The sequence below is a fragment of the Dipodomys merriami genome, unplaced genomic scaffold (genome assembly GCF_024711535.1).
Source record: "Dipodomys merriami isolate MVZ:Mamm:240054 unplaced genomic scaffold, mDipMer1.0.p SCAF_7, whole genome shotgun sequence".
Taxonomy (NCBI): domain Eukaryota; kingdom Metazoa; phylum Chordata; class Mammalia; order Rodentia; family Heteromyidae; genus Dipodomys; species Dipodomys merriami.
In genome coordinates this window covers 5,055,560-5,082,737 of record NW_027206290.1, presented here as the reverse complement: position 1 = coordinate 5,082,737, position 27,178 = coordinate 5,055,560, and the positions used below count along the sequence as shown (strand labels likewise).

At 34.8% G+C, this 27,178-nt stretch overlaps 1 protein-coding gene across 5 annotated transcripts in view; it reads right to left on the bottom strand.

Moving 5' to 3' along the window:
- Positions 1-27,178, bottom strand: part of Tnni3k (TNNI3 interacting kinase) — a 281,405-nt gene that overhangs the window by 141,208 nt on the left and 113,019 nt on the right. For all 5 annotated transcript variants that reach the window (XM_070007290.1, XM_070007288.1, XM_070007293.1 and 2 more), the window contains 6 exons: positions 26,231-26,317; positions 25,593-25,649; positions 24,591-24,683; positions 24,451-24,508; positions 24,122-24,316; positions 23,299-23,403 (listed from right to left, as the gene is read on the bottom strand). In XM_070007290.1, the coding sequence (XP_069863391.1) occupies positions 23,299-23,403; positions 24,122-24,316; positions 24,451-24,508; positions 24,591-24,683; positions 25,593-25,649; positions 26,231-26,317 (595 nt within the window). The remainder of the gene's footprint in view (positions 1-23,298; positions 23,404-24,121; positions 24,317-24,450; positions 24,509-24,590; positions 24,684-25,592; positions 25,650-26,230; positions 26,318-27,178) is intronic.

Sequence of the window (27,178 nt, the reverse complement as noted above, 5' to 3'; positions counted from 1 at the left end):
ATGAAGGAGTACAGTAGAGAATGTAGACTGGAGTTCACTGTCTATACCACAGAATTGAGAAAAATAAGGGAAGGTTGGGTCAAAGGGAAGTGAAGATATGACATAGTGGCACAGATAAAGATACATTATACACAAATTGCTTTGTTCAATGGCAGAAAATTCAATACATAACCTAAAATTAAGATAAGTAAGGAAGGGGTAGGTTTAGAGGGAAGGATGAGAATATTGAATGGCATGATGTTGATCAAGATACACTATATTCATAAACTGTTTCAGTGAATGACAGCTTCTTTTTTCAACTATTTAAAGATAATAAAAATATTTACAAATAATATTATCAATTCTCATTTATACACATGTGAATTATTTATATGGAAATCCAACAGTTGTATCTTCTCATATAAAATATTGGGTGGTTAAGACAAAGTCTCAAGTTATAGAAAAGAGAGAAGAGAAACCAAATGTTTGTTATTTAGCTATTGAGAAAGCACATTTAAAAAAAAACTTAATCTTTGGGCTACTACTTTGTTTGCATAGTTTCCATCTCCGCAATTCTCCCTTCCCCTCCTCCTTCTCCATTTCTTCCTCCTCTTTCCCTTCCTCTTCTACCTCCTGTTTCCTCTTTTCTTTGTCTCTCTCTCTGTCTTAGTCTCTCTCTGTCTCTCAGCAAGACAGAAAAGAATTCTTCTTTAGAGATATTTTCTATGACTCTTACTTGTAAAAGAGTTATGAGAGTTGGAATCGATAAACATAGAAGAAAATAAGTTATTTCTGGAACTTTTGAGGTAAAAGGACCAATAACTAACATTGACCCATGTCTGTTACATCCCAGAGGAGACACTAAAGCTATTTTTAGACCATACTGTGAAGTAAATACCACACTATTTTATAAATGAAGAAATCTATGTTTAGAAATAAGCCATTGTAGTGTTAGGATGGGACAGAACTGGCATAAACCTTAATCTCTTTGACTTTAAAGTGCACAATCTATCTGGCATATCTTGGTTACTCGTTTCCTTTTATCTTACCACTACTTTAAAAGCATGTATCATGTTTTATAGTCTTGGTAGTATTGTACTGTTGGTCAAATCTGAAATAAATTTCTTTATAAAAAATGATACATAAAGCTTGTGTAGGCAAGCAAAGCTCAATGTTTTCTTCTTTTTAACTTTTCTTTTCTTTTCTTTTCTTTGTCAGTTGAGGGGCTTGAACTCTGGGCCTGGGCACTGTCCCTCAGCTCTTGAGCTCAAGGCTAGTTTTCTACCACTGGAGCCACAGCACCACTTCAGTTTTCTGGCGGTTCATTGGAGATAAGTTTCATGAACTTTCTTGCCTGGTCTGGCTTTGAACCCTGAGCTTCAGATCTCAGCCTCTTGAGTAGCTTTATTACAGGCGTGAGCCATTGGCACCATGCTTCCAAGCTCTGTTTTTGAAAGCTTAGTTTCACTGGAGAAGGGGTTTCCTTTTCAAACAAATTTCAGCATCAAGTCCAGGCTTATGTGGTAATAGAAATCCTTCATGAAACTATGACTTTCATAGTACTTCACTAATCAAATGCTCAAAGATACAATATTTAAAATTTTTATTTGCTTGTATATTACTTAATATTTTGTTTCTTTGATTATTTTGTTTCTTAAAATTTCTCACATGCCAAGTTTTTCATATTAAAAACATAATTATTCTTAAGATTCTGAAAAAATAAAACAAAATAGAAAATGGATATGATTTCTAATTTTTGAGACATCTGAACCAAGAATATTAAAGTTACGAAATTCCATCTATTTTCAATGGTTGCTAACATGGCAGAATATATTACATTTACCCTGCCAAATCAGAAGACTACACTTAGAAAGCATATACTGTATAAACTTTTACAGAAATGTTAACAACGAACAACTCTCTAGCTTCCTAGCCTTGACAGTAAGCAGGGAGGCTTAGTAATTTAATAAAATAAACCACTGCCCAAATGAGAGCCATCTGAGTATCCCTTTCTGAGTCATTTATGGTCCTCAAAGGAAATTTTAGTTTATCATACCCTTATTCATATGTTTATTTTGACATTCACTTTGCTAATTTCCTTCTGTCAACTAAGTTTGAATTGTCTAATCCAAATATGCCTTAGATTGGTAGGCAACTTAGATTTTCACAGATCAACTGTGAGACATATTATTTTTCACTTGTTGACATTATTTAAGGTGTGATGTAATTCTAATTTTGAAAGAAAGGTTAATTTTATGTTTCCTATGTGTATACATCATTGACATCTTACTTTCACATGATCTTTATTATCAATAAAGTCACCATTTCTTTTTTTCTTTTTTTTTTGGTCGGTTGTGGGGTTGAACTCTGGGTCTGGGCACTGTCCCTCTGCTCTTCAACTCAAGGCTAGCGCCCTACCACTTGAGTTATAGCACCACTTGAGGCTTTTTCTGCTTATGTGGTGTTGAGGAATCGAACCCAGGGCCTCATGCATGCGAGGCAAGCACTCTACCACTGAGCCAGCTTCTCAGCTTCACCATTTCTTTTTTGTGTCACAATATCAGTTTTCACTAGATCTCATAAATCTCTTCTGTCCTAAGTGATATTTGGTAAAAGGAAAAGAGCTCTTTCAACCATATTCATATTGCCCACATTTAGTGCTGACTATCTAATAGTACATTGCTTTTAATAAACTGAATGCTGCCGGGAGCCAGTGAGTAATGGTTATTATTTTACCTTCTTGAGAAGCTGATACTCTGACGTCTGGAGGTTTTGTAGCCCGCCTAAGCAGAAAAGTTAAGGAGACCCTTTCTCAACCCATATCTAGGTCCAGTGGCAGAGATTCGAAGAATTGAAGGCAGGCTACTCTAGGCAGGAAAGCATCTCCACCGAGGGAAACTGGACACAGTGGTGGCACCTGTGATCTCAGCAACCATGGAAAGCCTAAGTAAGCCAATCGTGGTTAGGAGGAAGCAAGACCCTATTCTAAAGAAGACCAGCGAAAACACAGGGCATGGCTCAAAACTATCCGACCAGCTTAGTAAGTGTGATGTCAAAACAAGACTAAAGAAGGCAAATATAGTCATGCTACTCGCACGCACATATGTACTCATAATGGACCTACGAAACCTGAGGGGACAAGTAGGGTTGAGACAGATGGGGTAATTGTAAAAGGGTGTCACTGAGCAAGTTGTGGACTCATACGCTGGCATATTGAATCTAAACACCCTTGTATTGCTGTTTAAAGACAATAAAAAATGAAAACAAAACCAAAAACCATCTGAATGCTTCGAGAAATATTTCTCTTTTCAGATATTACATACAGATCTGAAGGTCTGATGTCTTTAATCTGCGATGTTTTTTGATGACATGTAAGCACTCTGGGACTGTTCCCCTTCCCCCACCCAACACACACACTTTCATATGTGCTAAGGAGTAAAACCTGCTACTGAACTGCTTTTGCATAGGATCAGAACCTGCAAGAATGGGTAGAGGGGAAACGTTTGTTTCAAAGAAGCTCTCTCATTTCCCTTCCTGTCAATGTAGAAGGTCTTCTGATTGAATGCTAACATTTGTAGACAGGTATTTTGACCTCAGTGTGAGACAGATTTGTATTCATTGATGGCATCTGAGTAAACCTTTCCTCTTTCAATTCAGTTATGTTGATTCTTCTCCTTTAGCTGGAATTGGTTTTGATATCCTCAGTGAGATTATTTGGCAAATGATTGTTTCTCTTCCTAAGGTTATGAAAAGGACAAATTCCTTTTGTTCTTGATTAGAGAAGTCCCAATTCATATTACTAGGCATACTTCTTTTTAAGGATTCCACAGTTCTTTGCATTTATTCATATTAGGCAATTTTATTTTATCCCACATTAGAAGGTGTAACGACATTTGTTTAAAGACTATTGCATTGCTGGATGAATTTTAACAGATATGTACTCTAGTGAAAGTATCACCTCAAAATACATGAAATACCTTCAGCCTAAAAGGATTTCTAAGCCCTCTTGCAGTACATTGCTTTCTTAGCTATCAGCCCCAGAAAAATCAAATTTTCTTTTTCACACTCTAGATTACTTTGCATGTTTTAAAATAGTAAATAGTGGGTGTAACTCAACAGTAGTTGAGTGCTTGCATAGCCTGTATAAAGCCTGTATATATTATCCCTAGACCCAATCATATAAATGCAATATAGCATGTCTTTTATATTAGCTTCTTTAAATGTGACACAGGTTGAATGTAGACAGAATATTCTGACTATATCTGAATGTGTAACTGAGTCAATATTGAGTTGTCTAGGGGTTAATTTTGTATGCTAATCAAAGAATTAAAAGGCAGGAAAGTATTTAACACAGACAGAGCAAGTTTATTTGGAAATAGAGTATAGACTTGGCATGGAGAGGGTCCTCAGAGCTGGGAATCTAGTGGAATCCTCTCAGGACAACTGAAGGGGGAGGTTTCTCACATACCTTCTCCCCTGATCTCTGTATTGATTGCTTGATGGCAAGTGGAGGAACCACCCTGGCACTTTTTAGTAGTTGAGCCAGAACCAAATGATTAGAAGAAGTGTCATGACAGACCACATGTTGTCAGTCATGTGTTATGTCTGTCACTTTCCTATCACTACCCAACTAACTAAAGTTGCCTAACTTTCTCTCAACGTGATCAACTGGGAAGAGTAAAAAATAAAGGTAAAACAAAAAAATGGATGGTTAAGCACTTTTGCCAAAGAATGAAAGTGAATTATTATTACCACAACGAGAAGGCATAATCTATTCATACTATTGAAACCACAAGGAAATTTTTAAAGAAGCACAAAAATCCTTGTTGAAGAGTACAATTTGGCTGAGTAAAAAAATGAAATATCTCTACTAAAGTATTCACTAATCTTTTTATTTAAGAAATTGGACGTTGACATAAAACAAATTCTGAAGTAATTAATTTAGACATAAAAACATGGCAAGTCAGGAAATGCTGCCACTTTTTCAGGTTCACATGAATCTGATTTTAGTTCCTGCATACTATTTTCAAAGGAATATTTAAATAATATGACTGTGACAAGCCAAACTGTTTTGAACCCTCATTGAAAGTCAAATGAAAACATTAATCAAATGCAAAAATATTCCAGTCAGGCATAAAAAATGCTGCAGGTTAGAAAATAAAAATGTTGCCTGTGAGAAGGAAAATCAATTGATTTAGAAAAAGCAAGTTTTGGTTCGAATCCACATGGTCAGTAATGAGTAAAAATCATTAGAGTTTCTGGAGGTTGTATTTTTCCTGAGAGTCATCTTGGCCATGTCTATATTACAAAATCAGTTTGTTTGACTAACTTTTCACCTTAGAAAATTAGAAAATCAGATCAAGCATCTGATTGATTTCCTTTCTTTTTCACTGTTTTTTATTTGTTTTCTTTTTTCCACTTTTTTGGATAGGCTTTAGTGACTAGCATGTAAAGAATTATCCACAGAATATAATAGCCAGGCTTAGTGATTTGCCAAGTAGTAGTTTTAATTCAGTAAAAGACTGACCATACTATTAAATGCTACAGAATTGTTCATTATTAAATGAGAGTAACTTTCTAATTTCTAGTATGAACACTATGAAAGAAGGCCCTTTGATAAGGCAGCCTAGTAAACACATTGTACTATCCATTAGAGCTGTTCTAGCTTTGTGGAAAGAAATTACCATATACCCCTAATTTGAATACATGACTACATAATATTATAACAGGTACTTGCATTGTTTCTCATGGTATAAAACAGTGCATCCTTTCTTGAGTCCCTGCATATAAAAACAGAAGAAAAGCTTGGCATCTCTGCCTTCATGTTGTACCTGTCTTTGCAAAAACCATTCTCTTGTAGTCACTTTGCAATCACCTTTGAATCCAGGAAGGATTTGAGAAAAAGCTACAGCCAAGAAGGAAATAGCAGAGCCTCCTCAGGGCAGACAGCTCACAGGACAAAAATGATTGGCTTTTTCTGATCAGTTTGCTGCCCTCACATGACAACACAAGAATACCTTCTCCAGAACCCTGCCCCAAACAAGGACTGAAATAATGACCCACCAGAACACGGCTGTGACAAGATTTAATGATTAATCCTATTTCCCTTTCTCTGCTCCAGATTCTTTTTGAATTTAAACCTAAAATTCATGTATGCACTCCAAAGATGGTAAATGGTGGGTTGAAGTGATTACTTTGCCTCTTTCTGCAGCATGTTCCAGACCTTGCAATAAATCTCTTTTCTTTACCCTTCATCATTACCATTGGCTTACTTGGCACATAGGAATGAGTGAGTGGCCAGGGCTGACAGGTAGAATGCTTGGAATCAGGACTGGGCCCTAAACTACAGGGTCAATATGGATAATAACCTTGGTAGTCACTAGCCATTTTACATTAGTAATGTGTTGGATTCTGTGTCATTAGCTGTTCTTTAGCTATTTAGAAGTATGAGTGTTTACTTAGATAATAACTATAACATATTGAATATTCAATACCTAGCACAAAAGCACACGAATATATGTTATTGTTTCAGACACTGAATTTTTGTTATTCTTTTATACATATGACAAATATTAATTGAATTTTTATTGGGCTAAGCATTAGAAATAAATGGCATGAAATCCAAAGCTCCTGATTAATTGTAGTATTAGCAAGGAAGGCCTCAAGTATTTGAGCTATTATAAAGGGGCGACACCTGTTATGTTTACATATGCAGGGGGGCATGGGATATTGCAGGCACATATGGAGGGTTTCTTTGGGTAAGCCACAAGGGGTAAATGGGAGTCAGGAGGGAGGGGTAGCATACGTTAAGCCATAAACTAAATGTTCTTTTTCAGATAAAAGCTATAAATACAGTTAATGTGAAAGCACTCAAAAAATGAAGCAACCACAAAAATTCTTGTTTTCCTTTTACTGCTTGCAGTGTTGACAAATAGGCCTGGCAATTAACAGTAATTTAGCTTACTATTTAGGAAGTAAATGAAAATGAAACCTTGTCAAGCTGAATGGTAGCCTGTAAGGCCACCCATGTCTCAACAGAAAGATTCAGAGTATATCCTTCTTATTTGTTGTTGGAAATGAGAAAAAAAGAAACTAAAGAAAAAGAGATAGAAGAAGTTGGTCATCAATCCTTTCCTTTACAAGCACAAGCAATTCAGAAGTCTCTCTGAGGCTAAATCTTTTAGAGACCCAAGACAGGAAAAAATGACTATTAAAATGTACACCATTCCCAAACAAAGGAGTCACCCACGATTCCTGACCCTTCACTCTGATTGGAGTAATAAAAGCTAACTGCTATTTTTAAGATTTGGAAAAGGGCTTTCCCTCTCAATAGGAAAGAAGCAGACATCACCAGTGTCCGGATGCTATTTCATATATGGCAATGAGCTAGCTTTTCACTAACTTTCTGCAGATTCTTAAAACCATTAAATGAGGGCTTAGCGTTGAGAATACAGTTCTTCACATAAAAGGCTTGAAATGTAATTGATAAAAAGATCATCCCTCCAGGATTAAAGAGTTCTAATCATTCCATGCGGCTTGCATGTTCCTTTTTCCATGGAGATCAAGGAAATAGTAAACCTTTCTAAAAGAACTCACCATTCAGCTACCCCAGCATCTTTCACCTTCAGGTAGAGGTAGATAATCCAGAAGGATAAATGTCATCCTAAGCACACTGTAGAATTCAGAATCTCAAATACTAATTTCAAAGATGAAATTAGTACTGACCTAGCAGCTGGGTTCAAAATGAATCTTAGTCGGAGACTATCTGGCAAGTCTGTTGCTTATACTTTCTTTTGTAGAATCATTTTCTAAAGTCCTCCATTTACTGTTGGCCTGGCACTGCTGCTAATCACATAGGCATCTCTGGAAATAGTTGGACAAAGGCTTCATTATCTCCATCTTTGCTGCAAGTAAGGGATCAGAGTCAGAAAGTCCAATGATATAACATATTGATGCAATAAGACTAGGAATAGAATAAGAAAAATGACTGCAACCAAGATGTGATGGGATGAATTCTTCCTTTATCTTATTACTGAAGAAGAATAGAGGGAAACCTATCCTTTATATTGTAAGGACAACTTCTGAGTTGAGCTGCTGAGTGATCTCGGTGGGCATTTAGAAGGAAACCGACCCAACAACATAGATGCCTCACACATTCTCTGCAAAAACAGGGCCTTTTCCTATTTGAGATTCTGAATTCTACAGTGTGCTTAGGATGACATTTATCCTTCTCTCAACAAGCTTTTAAACAAGTGATTGTTGTCTAGCTAAAGGACAAGTGTTTACATCACATACCTAAGTTTTATGAATGAATCATAAAATTCACTGAGAGCAATTTTTGATGATCAAATAACTTTGCCAAACCTTCCTCATTTTATTCAAATTCTCTCCCAGGTCTCCATCTATGACTGTTAGACTGAATTCCTGATGCAAGTTCTCAATGAAGGCAGTAATATGATATAAATCATCTTGCCTTTCTTCATAGAATGAGTTCTACAATAAATTCAGTTATTTTCCAGATCTTTTTCAATAAGAAGTTACTCATTTGAAACAACATAACCAACTATGTGCTAATATAACCAAAGGAGAAACAAGCTTCAAAAGCATTTAATCAAGTATATAAAATAGCCTATATAATAGTAAATATAAAGTCTTCTTTCAGAAAAATAAAGAAAAATGTGGCTAATGTATTTTCTTTTCTTTATTTAATAAGTTTTTACAGTTACATGAACAAGGTAATGAATACATTTCTTATCGAGCATTGTTGTCTCCTCTTTGTTTTTTTCCCCTACCATCCCTTCCCTCCCATCGCCACAACTACATCCAATTAGGCAGGTATAACTTTGGCCACAGACAATGTATGCAATAAATTTCCCCTGAACACAGATCAGATGTGGAAGAACTTGAACATACATTATCATGCATTGTCTAGCTTCGGATACAACTGTGTGGTCAATTCATTTGTCATTTGTCTTTTGGTAAGGTGGAATCTCATAAAAATCAGACCCTAAGATATGTTTAAGCTGAAATTCAAGCCAGAAGAAACTAACATATTTGGAAAGTTTTCATGAGGTTGATAGAGAAAATATTCACCAGTATAAAAAAGTTGACAAGCAACTTTTGGCTTTTCTAGGCCAAATTCAAGATACAGTGGGGGTATTGAAAATTTCTTCAATAGGAAATAAATATTCATCTACTCAGATTATTCCTAATTTACTAACTATTGGTTCTAAAACTGCTATTCATACTGCATTGGAAATTCATAATCTTTAAAAAATACACTATCATTAATCAATGTCAGAAAGTAAGGGTTGAAATCATGATGTGAAAATTGTGCAGATAGCACAATGTAGCAGTCCCTTCTTTATTGAAAGGCTAACTGCTCAAAAATCAAGTTTTCAAGAAGGCATTGAGGATTCCTCCCAAGACTGAGTGCAGAACAAAATTAGGTCACTTTTGTTGATACTTTCAAAAGCTTGACTTCCTACAGGCCTAATTTCTGAAGAATGGGACATGGTAATATAAAGAACCAATAGCTCTTAAAACTGTCTGGCTGGTAAATTCACAATCTATAGCAAGGGACTATTGGAAATTAGGGGCCTCCCTGCTTCTTTGCTCTTAGCCATTGGGTAAAATAAAATAATACTTATAGGGAAAGCATTTCTGGGAATTCTGAGTATGCCTGTGCCTGTTTAGTTTTTAGGAAAGAGGCAGCATAGTGAACCACTTCACCACAAGCACAATGTGTGTGTGTGTGTGTGTGTGTGTGTGTGTGTGTGTGTGTGTGTGTGTGTGTGTGTGTGTGTGTGTGTGTGTGTGTGTGTGTGTGTGTATGTGTACTAGGTTTTCAAACCCAGGTCCTCACATTTGCTATGATGATATGATACTGCTGAGCCACAACTCTAGCCCTATTTTTTCACTGGTTATTTTGAGAATATGGATTTTGTTTCTACCCAGGTAGTATACCTGAATCATCCGTTTGTAGACTTTTTTCTTTTCCTTTTTGGTCAGTCATGGGGCCTGAACTCTGGGCCTGGGGGCTGTCCCTCAGCTCTTCAGCTCAAGGCTAGTGCTCTACCCCTTGAGCCACAGCACCACTTCTGGCTTTTTCTGCTTATGTGGTACCAAGGAATCAAACCCAGGTCCTCATGCATACAAGGCAAACACTCTACTACTAAGCCACCTTCCCAACCCCCATTTGTAGATTTTGTCATTAGAATCCTAGGCATCTGATACCCTGTCTGGCTTCTCTTTATGTCCAAGTTGGCTTGGCAGTAATTCTTGTAATCTCAGTACTTGTCTAAATAGCTAGAATTATATGTGTGAATTTAAGACCCTGGAGAGAGATTGAGAGAGATGGGGGGTGTAATTTTGGCTTCATAGAATTACTGCTTTCAACAAAATTAGTCATTAACATTCTGTGCTTTGCCATACCCTTTGAGATACTTGTACATGCATATAATCTTCTATATTTCAAAGTGTCATATGGTTGCTTAGAACCCATTCTTTTGGTCTTGTTGTTCTGGTCTTAAGGCTTGAACCCAGGGCCTGGATGCTGTGCCTGAGCGCTATTTTTTCTCAGTGCTATCACTCTACCACTTACAACTCTACTTTGGCATTTTTGGTGCTTTATTAGAGACAAAAGTCTCATTGACTTTCTTGCTCAGGCTCCTCAGATCTCAGCCTCCTCAGGTGCTAGGATTAGCATTGAGCCAGAGGCACCTGGCACAATGCACTTTAAGATACAAAATTCAGAGGTATGTCTAACTAGAATAACTGCTACAAGAGATAGCAAATTTGACCAAGTTTGTGAAAACAATAATGTGTAAAAAATGAATGACTTTTTCTCAGACTTAAATATACCTGTTTTAATTGAAAGGAAGTATGTGTCTAAGGGAATTTATTTAATGGGGTGTTAAGTAAGAACACTATTTTTAGAATTAGTAAATGCAGCTAAAATTAAATGAGATGTTTTAATGGGGGAAGCTGAGCAAAGAAGAATATTTTAAATGGCCCTGGGAAGAAACTATTATCATTTCTTTGTAGGAGTATAAAGAAAGAACAACTCGAGATTATAGGACAGTATGGTAATGGAGAAGGAAATTAGAAGTAATTTGCAAATTTGGCACAGGGTGAGAAAACTTAACCAAAATGAAATGTGATGAGGAAATTGATGACAGAAGTGGTCCTCTGGAGACTGAGAATTAAGTACAAGGTAAATGTACTCAGAAAACCTGGTTGGAAAGCTTGTTGTTTTTGTTACATAATAGATAGGAACTTCAGCGTTGAAGGGAATATAGCATAGCCCCTTATATAAGGAAATATGGAAGACAGAAAAATACTAAGAACCAGGTGGAGTGTGAATTATGAAATGGTCTGGATGGAATGTAGAAGTAAAATCTGAACTCCCGGGGTGTTCTCATATGCACAGAATTTTATCAGAATTTTATCCTCTGCCAAAGACCATTTGGATATTTATGACATTGTTGAGTGATATACCAAATCATCAATACCGGCAGGCTGACAGACAACACGGGCAGCCAAGAAGTATAGGAGAAGCATGTGTGTCTGTCTCATCATGTACCAAATGACTTTATGGGCCTTATATGATTGCCAGGCTGGATGTTCTCTACCCCTACTTGTGGCAGAGAACAGGTTGAGCCTGTTTCTGGACCCTTTTTGTTGGACAGGAGAGCATCCTTAAGACTCACTACATTTTATAAAGTGATGGTTGTTTATTTTTTTATCCTAAGCGATTCTACTTTAAATATGCCAAAACAGAATTACTTCACATCTTGTTTATATTTGTGAAAAACTACCATCTGCCAGCATACCATGAGGCACAAAGTGATAAATAATTTGTTTGTGCCACAATTACATTAGCAAATGCATCAAATCAGACCAGTGACTGAAGACACATGAATTTAACAATCACACCAGATGTAACCACCTCGCCTGGGGTTGCAAAAGGAGGAGCACCCCAAGACTGAGACAAGGCAAGCACACGGATCTGTCACCATGATATTCATCACTTCGGGAGCGTTGTTCAAGAAAATTGCCAAAGAAGATCTCAGCCTTTGCTCCTGGACTCTCCTTCAAGTGAAGTTTCTCCTGGGTGTAACAATGCCTACTTCAAACTGACTCTGGAAACAGCCTGCCACGCACACCTGCATTCTACATCTCTTCGAAATTCTCTGTGACTGCTATTTATAGAATTTCTGATGCTCCACGGAGACTTTTCCTTACCAGAGACCTTTACTACATCTGTATCAGCTCTCTCTGTGCCTCCAGCACAGCCCTCTAAACTTTGCAGCCTCTTTAAATTCTACATCATTGTGAAGTATAATGTGCAATTTGAGAGTGAATATTAGATACAGGGATTAGAAGAAAACAGACAGTATTCCCAATGGCATAGACCAAGTGACCTCCATAGTACTTAGTGAATTAATGTCAACAACGTTGACATAGCTTGTGAATTTGTTGTTACTCAATAAATTCTGATATTGTGGAAAGACACAAATGTATTTTTTGCATCTGATGTAGCTTGCTCATGAAACTTTTAATAAGTATTTATTTTGTGTATTTCTGTCAAACATTGGGTAAAAACTTCATTTTCTGCTTGGAATTCCAAACAAAGCCATAAATTATCACGGCTAGTTTTCCCTGTGTATGTATGTATGTATTTGTATGTGTATGTATGTGTGTATGTATGTATGTATGCATGCATGCATATATGTATGTATCTTTGCAGTACTATGGTTTGAACTCAGGGTCCTGCATATTCTCATTTTGCTTACTCAAGTGACATCCTTCCACTTGAGCCATGTCTTCAAAATTGTTTTTTTTTTTTTAATTTGGAGATGGAGGTCTCATAGACTTTTCTGCCCAGGCTGGCTTCAAACACCAGTCTTCCAGATCTCAGCCTCCTGCATAATCTGAACCCAAACTCTTATCAATGCAGCAGCAGAAGAAGCTGTATTAGCTATAGTAGCAGAACTAATCTCCTTTGCATAGCTGCTAGCTGTGTCTTTTAATGGTGTCCTAATAAACCTTTGATCCTTCTGTTTTCCTGTCTTGGTAAATTCTTTCGCCAACTCATAACTCCAAACAACAACAACAAAATACTATGATAGGAAACTCACTTTCTCTTTAGTTTGGCTTTTTTGTTTTTGGGTTTTTCTTAAATAATTCTATAAATTTAATAAAAACTGCTTGTTGACTTCAAATGGAACCTGAGCATGTCATAAATTGGGTTTGAAATTAAGGCTGGACATTAACACCTGAGTGAAGCTTATATATGGGAATAGAGCAGCAACTAATCTTCCTCTGTTTCAATTTTTTGTTCAAAGAAAAATGTTTGTGTATATGTTTTCATTGGCATGCCAATAAGTAATTAATATTTTTGAATTGATATAGCTTAATTCATACTATTATACTCATGTGGTTACATGTTTTCCCTCCTGAGCCAAAGTTTTATCCAAGGGCATATATTCCTAAACTCTTAAAATTATTCTTATGTTTTTATTTTAATTAACACACCTGAATATGAAGATTTATATTGAAATTAATTATTATATCATATGCTTCAAGTAGTTTTTAGTATACTTCCTAACTAATGCTATTAGTTTATAATCATTTATAGTTTGAAAATGTGTTTATAAAATATATTGTGAAAATATTTAGTAGGCAATTAACATCATGTTCTTTTGACTGATTCATACAAATCCAAACAGGCCTTCTCAACTACTATAATTACTCGAAAGCCTAGCACCTAGGGCTTATGTAGAACAGATTGCTGGCTGCCACTTATTTATAAGGTAAATATATACTTTTCTCATATCTCATAAAGTTAAACATGCTCATGTGTTTAAGGTGTACCCAATGGATGGGACTGTAACAAACACATGCCAGACTAATACCTTGTCCATAAAAGGTATCATACCAACTTGTACCTGTTATGTGAATTTTGGAGATGATGTCCAAGGAGACAGTGGAAGTCATATAATAAACCCAGGTACTGAGTGATCTCACAGAAAGGGACTGTTTCAATATTACCGAAAACAGTAATAAAATTTTTCTGTGGTTACAACTGATTACTTCTGGTTGACTGTTCATTTGGAAAGATGAAGTCAGATTATAATTTGGGACCTAAATGTTTCATACTATGTACAGTGCTAAAGCTATGAGGGTCCAATCCCTAAAGTGTCCACTGTGTGTAATGAATTAGCTTTTCTTTATGCATCCCAAATGGTCATTGTTATTTCATATTCTTTGGAAAATTAAAAACAATCCTGCAATATACTTCCTTCAATGTCAAATTCTTTGAGAACCATATTTTTGGATGATGGGAAGCACCATGAAAACATGTGCAGATTGTTTAAATGTGAATGTCAATATACAACTATATGCATGTACAAGAACCTTTGACTACATATGTTTATCTATTACAAGTTGAACATTTCTACTCCAGAAATCTAAATTCTGAACACTCAAGTGATGCTCAAAAGCTTTGGATTTGGAATATTTGGGGTTTCAGATATTCCAATTAGAGATTTTTAAACAGGTTATCTCTATGCAGAAATTCCAAAATCTGGAAAATCCTGAAACCTGAAGTATTTTTACTCCAAACATTTTGGATACAAAATATTCAACCAGTACAAAAAGTTCTGTATTCTTCTAGGGTTTATAAGCCTTGAATACCCACATGAATTAGTGCACTATGAACATCTGGTCTTGAACCTTTCCTGTTGTTTTGACTGCCTGTGAAGATCTTACCCTCTTGAGAACTTTCTAGTATTTCTTATGAATTATAAGTTAGATGCTTCAGAAAGGGCTAGTATATATGGATGACACAACTCCATGGAAACTGAACAGTCGAAATTTGCTCTGTGTCATAGTTGAATAATTACGCTTCCTTCAGAGCAATAATTTCAAAAAAATATGAAACTACATTTTGGGTTGTTTTCCGAATTTTCCATTACACAGCAACAGCAAAGAAGGATGAAATTTTATGGCAAGTAGCTAAAAGGAAAAATTGGTAGTTTCCAACCTTGACTGCATCTTGTAATCACCTGAATTGCTTTCTTTTTTCAGGATTTGCATCTAGATTCAATCAGTATCAAGATTTCCTTAAAGAGATTTCCTTATCAGGATGTTCTTAGACAGATTCTGGTATACAGATTCTGTTATAAAGATATCTTTTAGATATTAAAGCAGGATTGTTACAGATTTATAAAATGTTTCAGTGGGTTATAATATGATCAGTTAGCTGTTCTTCACATGAATATTCAGAATATGTTAAAGATAGTATTTGCAAAAGAATGCCAAATTCATCCTGTGTAATCACAGGAAAAATCTTCAATGAATAGATTCCCTGAAAATTGAACTCTATGATCTCTACAAAGTATGGATTATCATTGTACCTAATAAGTAATTACAAAAACTATAAGTGATTTTGTTTGGTTATTGTGTTTTATAAGTGACAAAATTTTACATTTTTTATATCAACCAAACAGTGATTAAAAAATTCTATCAGCCTTTTTCTTTGATACTTCCTAAAACCTTACTAATTTAGTTAAATGTAACCTTCAAAACTAAGATTGTATTAGCCCTTACCACATTTGTCCTTTTAAATTATCTGTCACTCATCATTGGGAAGTTTGCTGTTTTTAAGCTACTATTAATTATTTTCCTTTATACTCACAAATCGACAGTGAGTCCTTCACACATCTACACTCCAAATAAATTAGTTTTGTGTTATATATATATATATATATATATATATATATATATATCACAAAAATGAGCACAAAATCCTAGTTACTTAGGAGGCTAAGATCTGACAATCACCATTCAAAGTCAGCCCAGGCAGTAAGTCTGTATTTGAAATACTAGAGCACTAACCTGGAACACCAAAGTTCAGGGACAGCACTCAGGCCCTGAGTTTTAGCCCCAGGACTGGCACAAAAATAAAAAAGAAAGAAAGAAAGAAAAGAAAAGAAAAGAAAGGAAAGGAAGGAAGGAAGGAAGGAAGGAAGGGAGGGAGGAAAGAAAGAAAGAAAAGAAAAATGAAATGTATGTATGAATACATTGTGTTTTTTGTAACTGCCTTGCCATGTATGCAAAGATATAGAAAATTAAAACCAAAAAAGTAACATTTGTATTCAGTTTATAAAATGTTTTCATATATATAAATAGATATAAAATGTATATGGTGATGCTATGAAGAAAGTATCACTATTTCATTCTTATGGGACTTTTGTAAGCTACTATAGACTTGCCTAAGAAGAAGATCCGCTGTTTGAGGTGACAGGGCAATCTCAAATAGCAAATATTAAACAGACCTCAGAAATGAAAACGAACCAGGAAACAAAAACGAAATCAGAGCAGCCAAGTCCCTTCTTTACCGCCTTTTAGATGTTGAGCACATGGCTACATTAGTGAGCTATCTGCATTTGCCTTTTCCTTTTAAATGCTAAGAAACTGTAAACCTTTTCAATAGATAGAAAATAGAAGTGTGTCTGGCCAACAGAAGCCCTGAAACTCACACTATTTTTCTACATATGGGATAAACCTCTTTGTGTTTTAGGAAAATAACCAGATGTGTCTTGGCCATATTTGGGGTAATGGACTCACCTGAAGACACTGTGTCTATTAAGGGTTGCCAGAAGATATGACCACATTAGTCTATCAGATCAGAAATGATAATAATCTCAGGCAAGAGCGATCATTCTGAATGCTCTTCACTTCCATTTTCTGTATGGGAACATGATGCTTCTTCCTTTCTTTTCTTACCCTACTTTGTCCTGTTTTACTAAAATAAGTCCTTGAAACAACTACCTTTCAGGCTTCCCCCTTTAGGGGACCCTTTGAAATGTTTTACCTTGTGGAGCCCAAGTTCCTGTAGTTTATCTGAAAACTGGTTAGCGCTGGGATGCCCTCATCCATTCCTTCATCAGGTGTTAGGAACTGGGGAGCTAAGTCAAGGAAATTTGCCTTTCTCCCTTCCTGCTGGAAATCCTTCTTGGCTCTTTCCTCTTTTAATAATTATATATATATATATATATATATATATATATATATATATACACATATATGCTTCAATGTCAAACAGTTTGGAAAATTCACTTTCCCAGGTAAATACAGATAACTGATAGCCTTAAGTAAACAGCTTTCAAACTTTTAGATGTAAACAATGAGCTGAAAACTTAATGTCCAAAAAGAACCATGTACACTGGTCTAAGTGTAAGTTGATAGGTGGTGAGTTCTATAGCAAATAAAATATCCTTGCAAAAAGCTATAAACATTTTACAAATATTTAATTCTATGCACTAAACAAAACATGACTACATGTTCACATGTAACTTCTGCTCCACATCATTAGAATATAAGATGTGGAAGAAGAAATAAAGCAGAGTACTCAGATGCATGAGATGAGAAATGGGTTGGCTCACAGGAATTGGGCCTATGAAAGAATGAACTATAGAGGTCAAGGTTGGTAAATATTACTGATGCCTGTTGAACACCAACAACCTCTTTCTGTTTGTCTTTTTTTTTTCTTTTCAGTCATGGGGCTTGAACTCTGGGCCTGGGCACTATCCCTCATCTCTTCAGCTCAAGGCTCTACCACTTGAAGCATAGCACCACCTCTGATTTTCTGAGTGGCTTATTGGAGATAAACCACTCATGGAGTTTCCTGCCCAGGCTGGCTTTAAACCGTGATCCTCAGATCTCAGCCACCTCAGTAGCGAGCATTACAGGTGTGAGCCACCATTTGTCTTTAATTGCATGATTTCTGTGTTAAGAATACAACAATACAACCCCAGATTAATCTTTCTAGTTAGTGTCTTTTTCTGTATAATTGATGTAATATATAATAACAATTATACCACCATGTGGTTGTGAGATTAAATGGGAGAATGACAAATTCTTAGGAGAATGCCATCAGTCTCAGGAACATTGGAAAGAATGACTTCCTTACTCATTCTTTGAACTTTTCTCAAGTGTATGCTGAAGATCAAAATTAACTTTCATATTGTGTTCTGAAGCCTCAGAATATCTGGGTAAAATATCTGTAATCTCATTTATTCCAGAAGTAGAGATCAGAAAGTTTATGGTTCAAAGACATGTATGCAAAAAGTTACCAACAAGCAGGGTATGATGATGTATGTGTTCCTTTGATCCCAGTTACATGAGAGGATAAATAAGAAAATTGCAATCAGAGGCCAGTACAGGAAAAAGAAAGTGTAACCTTACCCCAAAATAACTAAAAAGGAATAAAGGTCTATTAGCATGGACCAAGTAACAGAGTCTTTTCCTTGAGTTCAAAATCTCAGAACAATCAGAGGAAAAGAAAAGTAATAGAAAAGGAAAAAAAGCCGAGCACCGGTGGCTCATGCCTGTAATGCTAGCTACTCAGGAGGCTGAGATCTGAGGATCATGGTTCAAAGCCAGCCTGGGCAGAAAAATCCATGGGACTCTTATCTCCAATTAACCACTAGAAAACTGGAAATGGTGCTGTGGCTCAAGCAGTAGAGCGCTCACCGTGAGCTGAAGAGTGCAGAGATAGCACCCAAGCCCAGAGTTCAAGCCCCACAACTGACAAAAAAAAAAAAAAAAAAAAAAGGAAAGGAAACAAAAGGACAAGAAGAGAAAAAATGGAAAGGAAAAGAAATGCAAAGGGAAAAACTCTAGAGTTCTTCTTCAAAGGGGAAAAGTAGGGTACTTTTTTTCTCATTCAAATTATATCAACAAATTCAAACCCAAATATAGAAATGTCCTCTTTTTGTGGGCTGATTAATAACTCAAATAGAACATTTCTTTTAAAATCATTGTAGCCATTGGATGAATTAGTCAGACTATCTACAAATTGTCATACTTATACCAAGTAGGCTACTTGTTTCTAAAATGATATTTCTAGAATGTCTCAAGAATTTTGCTTATCTAAAAATGCATTGACTGAGCACCTTAAATGTATGGACACTGTGCTCAGTTCTGGGAAGAGGAGATGAAGAAACCAGAACATTGTATCTGAAACTTGAAGCTCTGCCAGGTACTGATTTGAAGCCAGACCAGGCTGACAAATCTTAGAGAAGAGCTAGAACAGGAAGCATGGTTCAAGTTGTAGAGCACCAGTGGTGAATAAAAACTAAGCTGAGTGAAATCAGTAGGCTCTGATTTCAAACCCCAGTATCTCTGTGTATGTTAACACACCCACAGAGAGAGAGAGAGAGAGAGAGAGAGAGAGAGAGAGAGAGAGAGAGAGAGAGAGAGAGAGAGAGAGAGAGAGAGAGATAAACAGGTATGTCAATACAAAAGTGAATAAGCTACAACCTTGATGTCTACCTCTTTCAAAGGAACTCTTCAACTCTTCAAGCACTGTGGAGAAGCAAAGGTTAAGATGTAGTGCAAAGCCTAGGGACAGATTCATGCCATTTGTTCAAGGCCAAGTTTTAGCTCTATGTCCTCTAGGAAGCATTCCACTCCACTTGGACCATTTAAATACTTCAAATCAGTTGAAGCTGCTATTTAATCATTTGGGCCCTTAAATGTTTCCAATCTACAGTGGAAATTGAGTTTCTTCCTGGTATGGTCTCCATACTCAAGGAAATTTAAGTAAGTCCTTTGATGGGAAGGAAGCAAGGTCTTTTGAGCCATATACAACACTACACATATTTGACAAGCAGAATATTTTATTGTATTAAAGATTTGTAGAAAGACACCCACAAATAATAGGTATTTAACAGGTACTTAAAATCTGTTCTGCCTAGGACCACTGATTCCTTACTATGTTCCATCTAAATATTCCTATAACATCACCCAATCTCAACAGGAAGAACAAGACATATATTTTCCAAAAAATGGAAGGCAAAAAATTGATACTATGGAAAATATAGCAAGGACAGATACCAAAGTATGCATATAGTCACAACTTCAGCAATTAAATTACTTTACTTGGCAGCCTAGATTGCCTAATTGCTCCAGTGTAATTTTATTTTTCCCTCATTTTGGTTACTCTACTTTCTCACTCATTCCTCTATTTTTTTATTCAAGAATAAGATTTTACAGTCACCTAGTCAACCACCACCTGCCTTGTCAACATGCTTTTTGCCTATAGAGGCAACTATTTGTTAGCAATACTCAATCTCAGAGGTTGGTACCAACAGATGGGTAGTACTGACACAAAGAAAGATAAGTGAAAGATATGCAATCTGGAACCGTCCTGAAAAGGCAATGTCAACAAATGAAAATGAATAACACCAACTGGAAATAAGCAATCTAAGAACTTTCCAAGTTTAGGGTTTTCCATAAAAATAAAAATAAAAAACCTCTTTTTTCTCCTTGTGTTTGATTCTGCAGTCTTTGGAACATTATGTTACTGAACACATTAATTTGCAGGAAAATTAATAAGAATCTTCATTTCCTTTTCTCTCATCTCCTGATCTCATTATTCTAACTGGCACTAAGCTCACGAAACCAAAGTATCAGTAACCGAATCAATAGTCAAGATTTTTCTCTCATAGGCATTCAGTTATAGAATTTGCTTTTTTTGGGGGGGGTGGAATTTAACCACTTAAGTTAGGTTAGAAACATAAATAATGGATTTCCTTTTGATTTTTAATCTATACTTAAATTTTTGGTCCTGTTGTTTAGCTGATGGCAACAAGTTGCACTTACTCACAGCAAAGTATACCTTCAGGTGTCCCAGATTTAGAAAAGACTTGAAGTAATCAGTTATTTGCTTTAATACCACATGAAAAGATGGTTAATATGAGACAATAAAAAGTATCATTTTGTATCATGCTAACTTACCCTTTCAGTCTGTTTCTTAAATATTGCAGTACAACTCAAGAAAAATGTTTATTGATTCATAACAACCAAAAAATAATGAACAAACAAATGAATAAAACAAATGTTTGCTTTCAAAGAGAATTAAATAAAAGAACTTAATGTTATTTCTAAATAAATGACTTTTATTTGAAAACTACTAGATAAATATTGTCGTTTGACTATGGTATTATTTACTTCCAACATCTAAGATTTGGACATTCTTATAAAAGAGTTAGTTCATTTTATCTCTCAAATCTTTGATAGACGTATCTTACTTTCATTTTCTACCCACCAGTAGTGAAATTCTGCTGTTCATTATTTCTGCCTAGAATACTATATTAAACACTTTACCAGGTTCTTGATATTTCCTTTATATTAATTTTTTTCCAAGTGCTAGGTTATCTTTCCATAATGTACCTTCAAATATGTATTTTCCAGTTTGTATTCCTCAGTATTTCTGTCTTATGTATGGTATAACATCTAAATTACTTCAGTACAGTATGGAGAAATTTTTGAGTTGTTGCTCCATTTTCTAGCCTTATTTCATAATGATCTACTTCACACTATATATACTACATAAATTTATAATTTTACACTAAATTTTTCATAATTTCTATATAGACCTTGACTTTCCAATTTCTTCTCTAAGCCTGGGAGCTTTCCTGACTTTATACACTCTTTTACACCCAAGTTTATATGTCATCTCTTTATGGTGATATCTCTAAATTCCTTGGGAGTAATTAATAATTTTTTCTGAAATTCATAAAAATGATTTGCTGTATCTTTTATATAACTTGTTATCTCAAAATATATTTAGGTAATTATTTTTCTACATTAATAGAAAAATGTGAAAGCTCCTTGAAAGCAGAGTTAAATAGAAGTATAATTTTGCAAATTACCATGTTTAGTGGAAAGACTAAACAGAGTAGAATTCCAAGTACCTGTTTAACAATTGACTGAATAATCTGTTATTATTTAGTAGCTTCAGGACTGCAGAATTGGAGTAAAGAACAGTATGCAGGATCTCTATGACCCTTATTGACAGTTATAGAATGAAAGTTACTAGTATGGAATAATCTGACTTATTTCATAAATTAGTTCATGGCTATGCAGCTAGTCACAGCATGTTTGGGATTTCACACAGGTGATCCAGGGATCTCCATACTTACTAGTGAGAAATGTGAAATGAACAGTTTTCTACTGATTTTAAATAAAACTTTGTTCAGAGAAACTTTTGCTGTTTAAGAAATTATAATTAAATTTTATTATTAAATTGTATTATATTATTAAATATACAGCATTTAATATATAATTATAATGTAGTTATATATTTATTAATATACAAGTATTATATTTTATTTTAATTATTTATTTACCTGCAACTATGATAAATTATAACTGTAGTTTAGTCTAAAATAGACTTTGAAAGATTAGTAAGTAAAAACAACTGAAGACCTTTGATATTGGTACATGAATATAAGAGAAATCACAAAGTGTGACAAGGCGTTTATTTGTTCCACTTCAATTTCATGGAGCACTTTGATTTTATATTTGTTTCAAATCTCTACTTCACTGGAAAACTAGGTAAATAACCTTTGATAGCTTGGCTGAATTTACTAATACAAAAATACAAATGATAACACAAAGTATTTCAGATAAGGTTTTCCTCTAATTCCTAACTTTGTATGGTGCCATTGACTTAATCCTTGATCTGACCTTATAGACCAGGGAGTTAGAGTCCTGTGCACTCAATGATAAGAATACATTATGAGAAATGTGCTGCTAGGTAGTTTTTGTCATTGTGCAGACACTGATTACACAAACCTAGATGATCCGTATCAGTCACTAAATGCAGCCTCAGTACAATCATCAGATGAGGTAGACAGCTAGTGGTGGCCTAACATGTCATATTATATTACAGGAAATTTATTTTATAAACTAAATGAATACAATTATAAATTAATGAGAAAAATATAATACATAAATAAATTAACACAGTTGTTAATTGTCATTATTAGTATTGTAGATTAAACAAAATTATATGTTATAAATTCATCTGACAGAATATAGTGGATTTGGTTAACATCAACCCTGCCACAAATCTGTAATTTGTTGTGCTACTGTACAATAGTTACAATTTTCCCAACCTTAGTCAGTTTCAGCCCCACTGTAGTTGCATGAAACCAAATCTCCACCCTTAAAAGAAACACTGTTATGCTGTGCATATAAACAGCTGGTGAATTTTAGATGCATCCATATCTTTCTGAAATTTTGTCATAGATTTGGAATATCCCAGAGAAGCAGGTAAAACAATATTTTATTTGTGTAAAGGACAAGTGCCAAACTTTGTATTGTCTGAGCATATTGCCTGCTCCCTTACCCACAGTGTAGGAAGAAAAACCTTATCTTCAAGAAAGTTAAACTATATCTTCACTGACTCTGTCTTATACTCTTATTAGGTTGTACAATTTTAAATGCATTAAAAAATACCTGTTCAAATCACGATGTATAATTGGTTGTGTCAGGTTGTGAAGGTACTCCATACCTTTGGCAACATCTACTGCAATAATCAATTTAGACTGCAAATCAAGACTCCTAAAATTAAAAATAGTTTTTATGGAGATGAAATACTCATAACCAACAATTCCGTATCACTTAAAAGAAATTAAGTGGTTTATGTTATTATTCTGTGTAATTTAATTTTGTGCTTTATTAATTGTATATGAAGCTAAAAAGCCAACCAATCTTGAAAAAGTAGCTTTGGACATCACAGAATGAATGCTTAATTATAACTCAACATAGATACATAAGTATTTAAACATATTGAACTTGATTTTCTAATTTATTTGTAATATACTGAAATTCTTTGCACTAATGTAGAACTTAATTATTGAATGAAACCATTTAACATTTAATTATATTATATATGTGTGAGAAACTAATACAAATGAGGCTTGTCTAAGGTTATTCTTTTTTAAGACTTCCTTTCATAGAAACTGTGGTGCTTGATAATTATTTGTGACCTCACCTTTATCTACTTCATTGCTATGGCAAATTGAGTCTTATTTGAGCTTCATTTGTCAACTTTAGTTCTTTGAGATTTAATTCTTTTGAAGGTTGTTACATATTCTTCCATCTCATTAAGAAATTATCCAATTATTTGAAATATAATAATCAAGCATCAATTATTTTTCCATACTTAAAGTTCCATGCTTGCTTAGACTTAAGATTCTTTAGAAGATGAAGATTCATTTAATCTGAGTGCCACAGACATGTCAGAAGTCCGAGAATAAACCACAACAAGAACCCATACCTCTTCTGCTCGTGAAGAAGCGAGAACAGCGAGCCTCCAGATATGTACTGAGTGACAATGGCAAACTGGCTGGGATCGTTCAAGCAGGCGCCCACAAACTGAATTACACAGGGATGATTGAGCTGGCAGAGAATGGACACCTCTCGGCAAAACATATCCACATCCGACTTGGAACAGTAGGTGTTGGCTCGATAACTAGAAATAATGGCAAGAGGAAATTTTCATCAACAGCTGGATCCAAACAGTGGGCTGACCATACAGATGTTTTTCTACACAGTTCTAGAATCCACAGCTCTATGTGGATTCTAAACTTTTTGTTGTCTACTTACCGTTTTATAGCCACTATTTTATTTCTGCAGCGTCCTTTATATACTTTCCCAAAAGAACCTAAAGTTGTTTAAGGAAAATAAGTAAGCCCAATTGTCTTGAGTTCATTAAACTAAAGCAGACTTACATTTTCATAGGTTACCTGAGCCAATAATCTCATGGAACTCAATTTCTGACAGCTGAAGATGGAAATGTGAAGGCAGTCCAGCCCTCAGAAGGAGAACATCTGCCTTCTCTGAAAACAGGAATTGTCATATTAAATACTGAGTTAAGCACACATGGATGCATATACTCACTTGCATATGTCTACTTTACAGAAAACATCATTCTCTAGTAACATTTATTTTTTTCCAAATTGGGATTGACTAATTAACATCATTAAAAATTATATGATCTCTGTACCCTTGGCATTAAAACTGACATGGTTTTCTGTTTCAGTTGCTCAGCCTTTGTTATCAAGGCTATGAGATTGTGTCCCTCTGCCCATCAACCAGCTTGCCTGAATGGCATGCAATGCTGGAGTGTGGTTTATACTACACGAAGATAAAGGCTAAGTGAAATGTCTATGGGATATGAACCTCTATGGGATGACAACTAAATGACAGGAAATAAACACAAGAATCATCCTGAGGAAATACTCAAAACAACAACAACAAAATCCTTAAAAAAATAAAAACTTCAAAGTCCCAATAGTTGCATCTAAATTTGACAGAAATTATATTTTTTGCTAGTCCAGTGTGAATTTCAGCATGTAACATAAATTCAAAAAATGTTCCCAAATGATTACTTGAGATTTGGGGGAAAATAATTTTTAAAACCTTTTCTATGGCAAACCTATTCCCAATTCCTCCAAAGGAAATATGAATATTTCTCATTTATAATTTATTATAAATATGAATATCTGAATGGCATTATGGGAATTTTATTTTTCTTTAGTACTCCTCAAAATGTTAGAGTTTTTATGTCTTAATAAAAGAAAAAGACAAAAAGCATAAGATTAATATAAGGACAGTCTGCTGGTAATATTATTTGTAATTGTAAAGTAGCCAGCATTCATAATAAGAAAGACAAAAAGGAAATTTATCATAGTTACACAATAATTATCCTTAGTAATAAAATACTACAATCATCCATTTAGAAATACCTTTTGTCATGTTTTTAATCTTTCCCAAAGGGGATGGAACAGACACATAGGAGCCATCTAGAAATGGAATTGTATAACAGAGTTAAAAGTAGCAATGATTTTTTTTCTACTTAAAAACCCAACCTTATAAAAAGAAGCAAGTGATGAAATCAAGGAAAACTAAAGTATATACTTCTAATCTTTCTCTGGGTACTGAGACAATACTACAAATATTTATCTAGAAAGTACATGAAAATTTGTTTTAAAATCCCATGTGTAGCAGATTCCAGCATATTTAATATGTGTCTGGCTATGTGTATTTTCTGTCCTGCCTTAATTGATTACAGTACTGAAATGGAAAATGATTGTTATCAACTTGCCAAGGATTTTCTAGTCTTAAATAATCCTCATGCCTATTCAGCCCAGGAAATGTCTAAGTTGAAGGAATGTCAGATCTTTCATTTAGTAAAGAGTCTAAATAGGAGCTTTTTAATGTTCAGCTTTGCCCAGATATAGATTTTCTGAAAATAAGGCTAAATCTGCCTCCCTTTCTCCAAAATGACAGTAACAGCAATATGGGTTTATCTTTAGATACAATATTGCCTAGTAATGAAATAGGAATTAAACTTTAAAAAGTATATCTTAATGGTGAGGGGTACCTCCTCCAGGCTGAGAATATTCATTACAAGGTAATTCATCCTGGGGTCTCTTATAATGCTTCAGAAGTGTGACAATGGCATCATGTCCTTCATAAAAAGACAAAAAGAGCAAAAATATTAATTTTAACTTCATTCATTCAATAAACCCCCAATAGAAAAAAAAAGATTTGTGGAAGATTATAACATAGAAAATATCTTGAGGTATTGCATTAATAATGTAGCTCTTTCATTTATTCATAATAAAACACTTTATTAAGAATTGACCATTTTGTGATATCCTACAAGACTATCACTGGTGGAATGAACACGGTTACATCTCACTTTTAAACATCTTACAATGTGCTTGAACAATTACAAGAAGTAATAGTAAGGATTTCTAAACAAAGAAATATCAAGTGCTATGAAAGCACATAATTACACTATGACTAAAAGGGTGAGATGCACACGTAGTAACCAGGAAAGAGATGAATTTGCTGTTACTAAGCAATACAAATTTTTGGCAATTGTATAATATAGCAGTATAATAAGTTACATTGGTTTCTATGGGGGAGATATTGGTCACATTGTACCAGCTTTCACAGTGACTTCTGTTGTTGGTAATGCTGCTCACCTAGGCTCATATTTCCCTGTACATCTTGTATTTAAGTGCGACTCTATGACATATTTGTCATCAAAGAAATAAGCAAAAGCAATGCCATGTTCAAATCTGAGCTGCAGCAAACCAGGGTAAGCTTCTCTTCTCTCACCTAATAACCAGATGCACAGAATTCTGAAAGCCAGCCATGGCCAGAATTGCTCATGTTAGAAAGTTATATGACTAAAAATACACTTCTATTTTATAACAATGCCAAAATTTTGTGTGTATCATTTGTCATAGGAATTATGTTATTGTCATTGTTATTTGTTATTGTTATTGTTATTGTTCCTTTGAGTAAGCCACTGATTTTT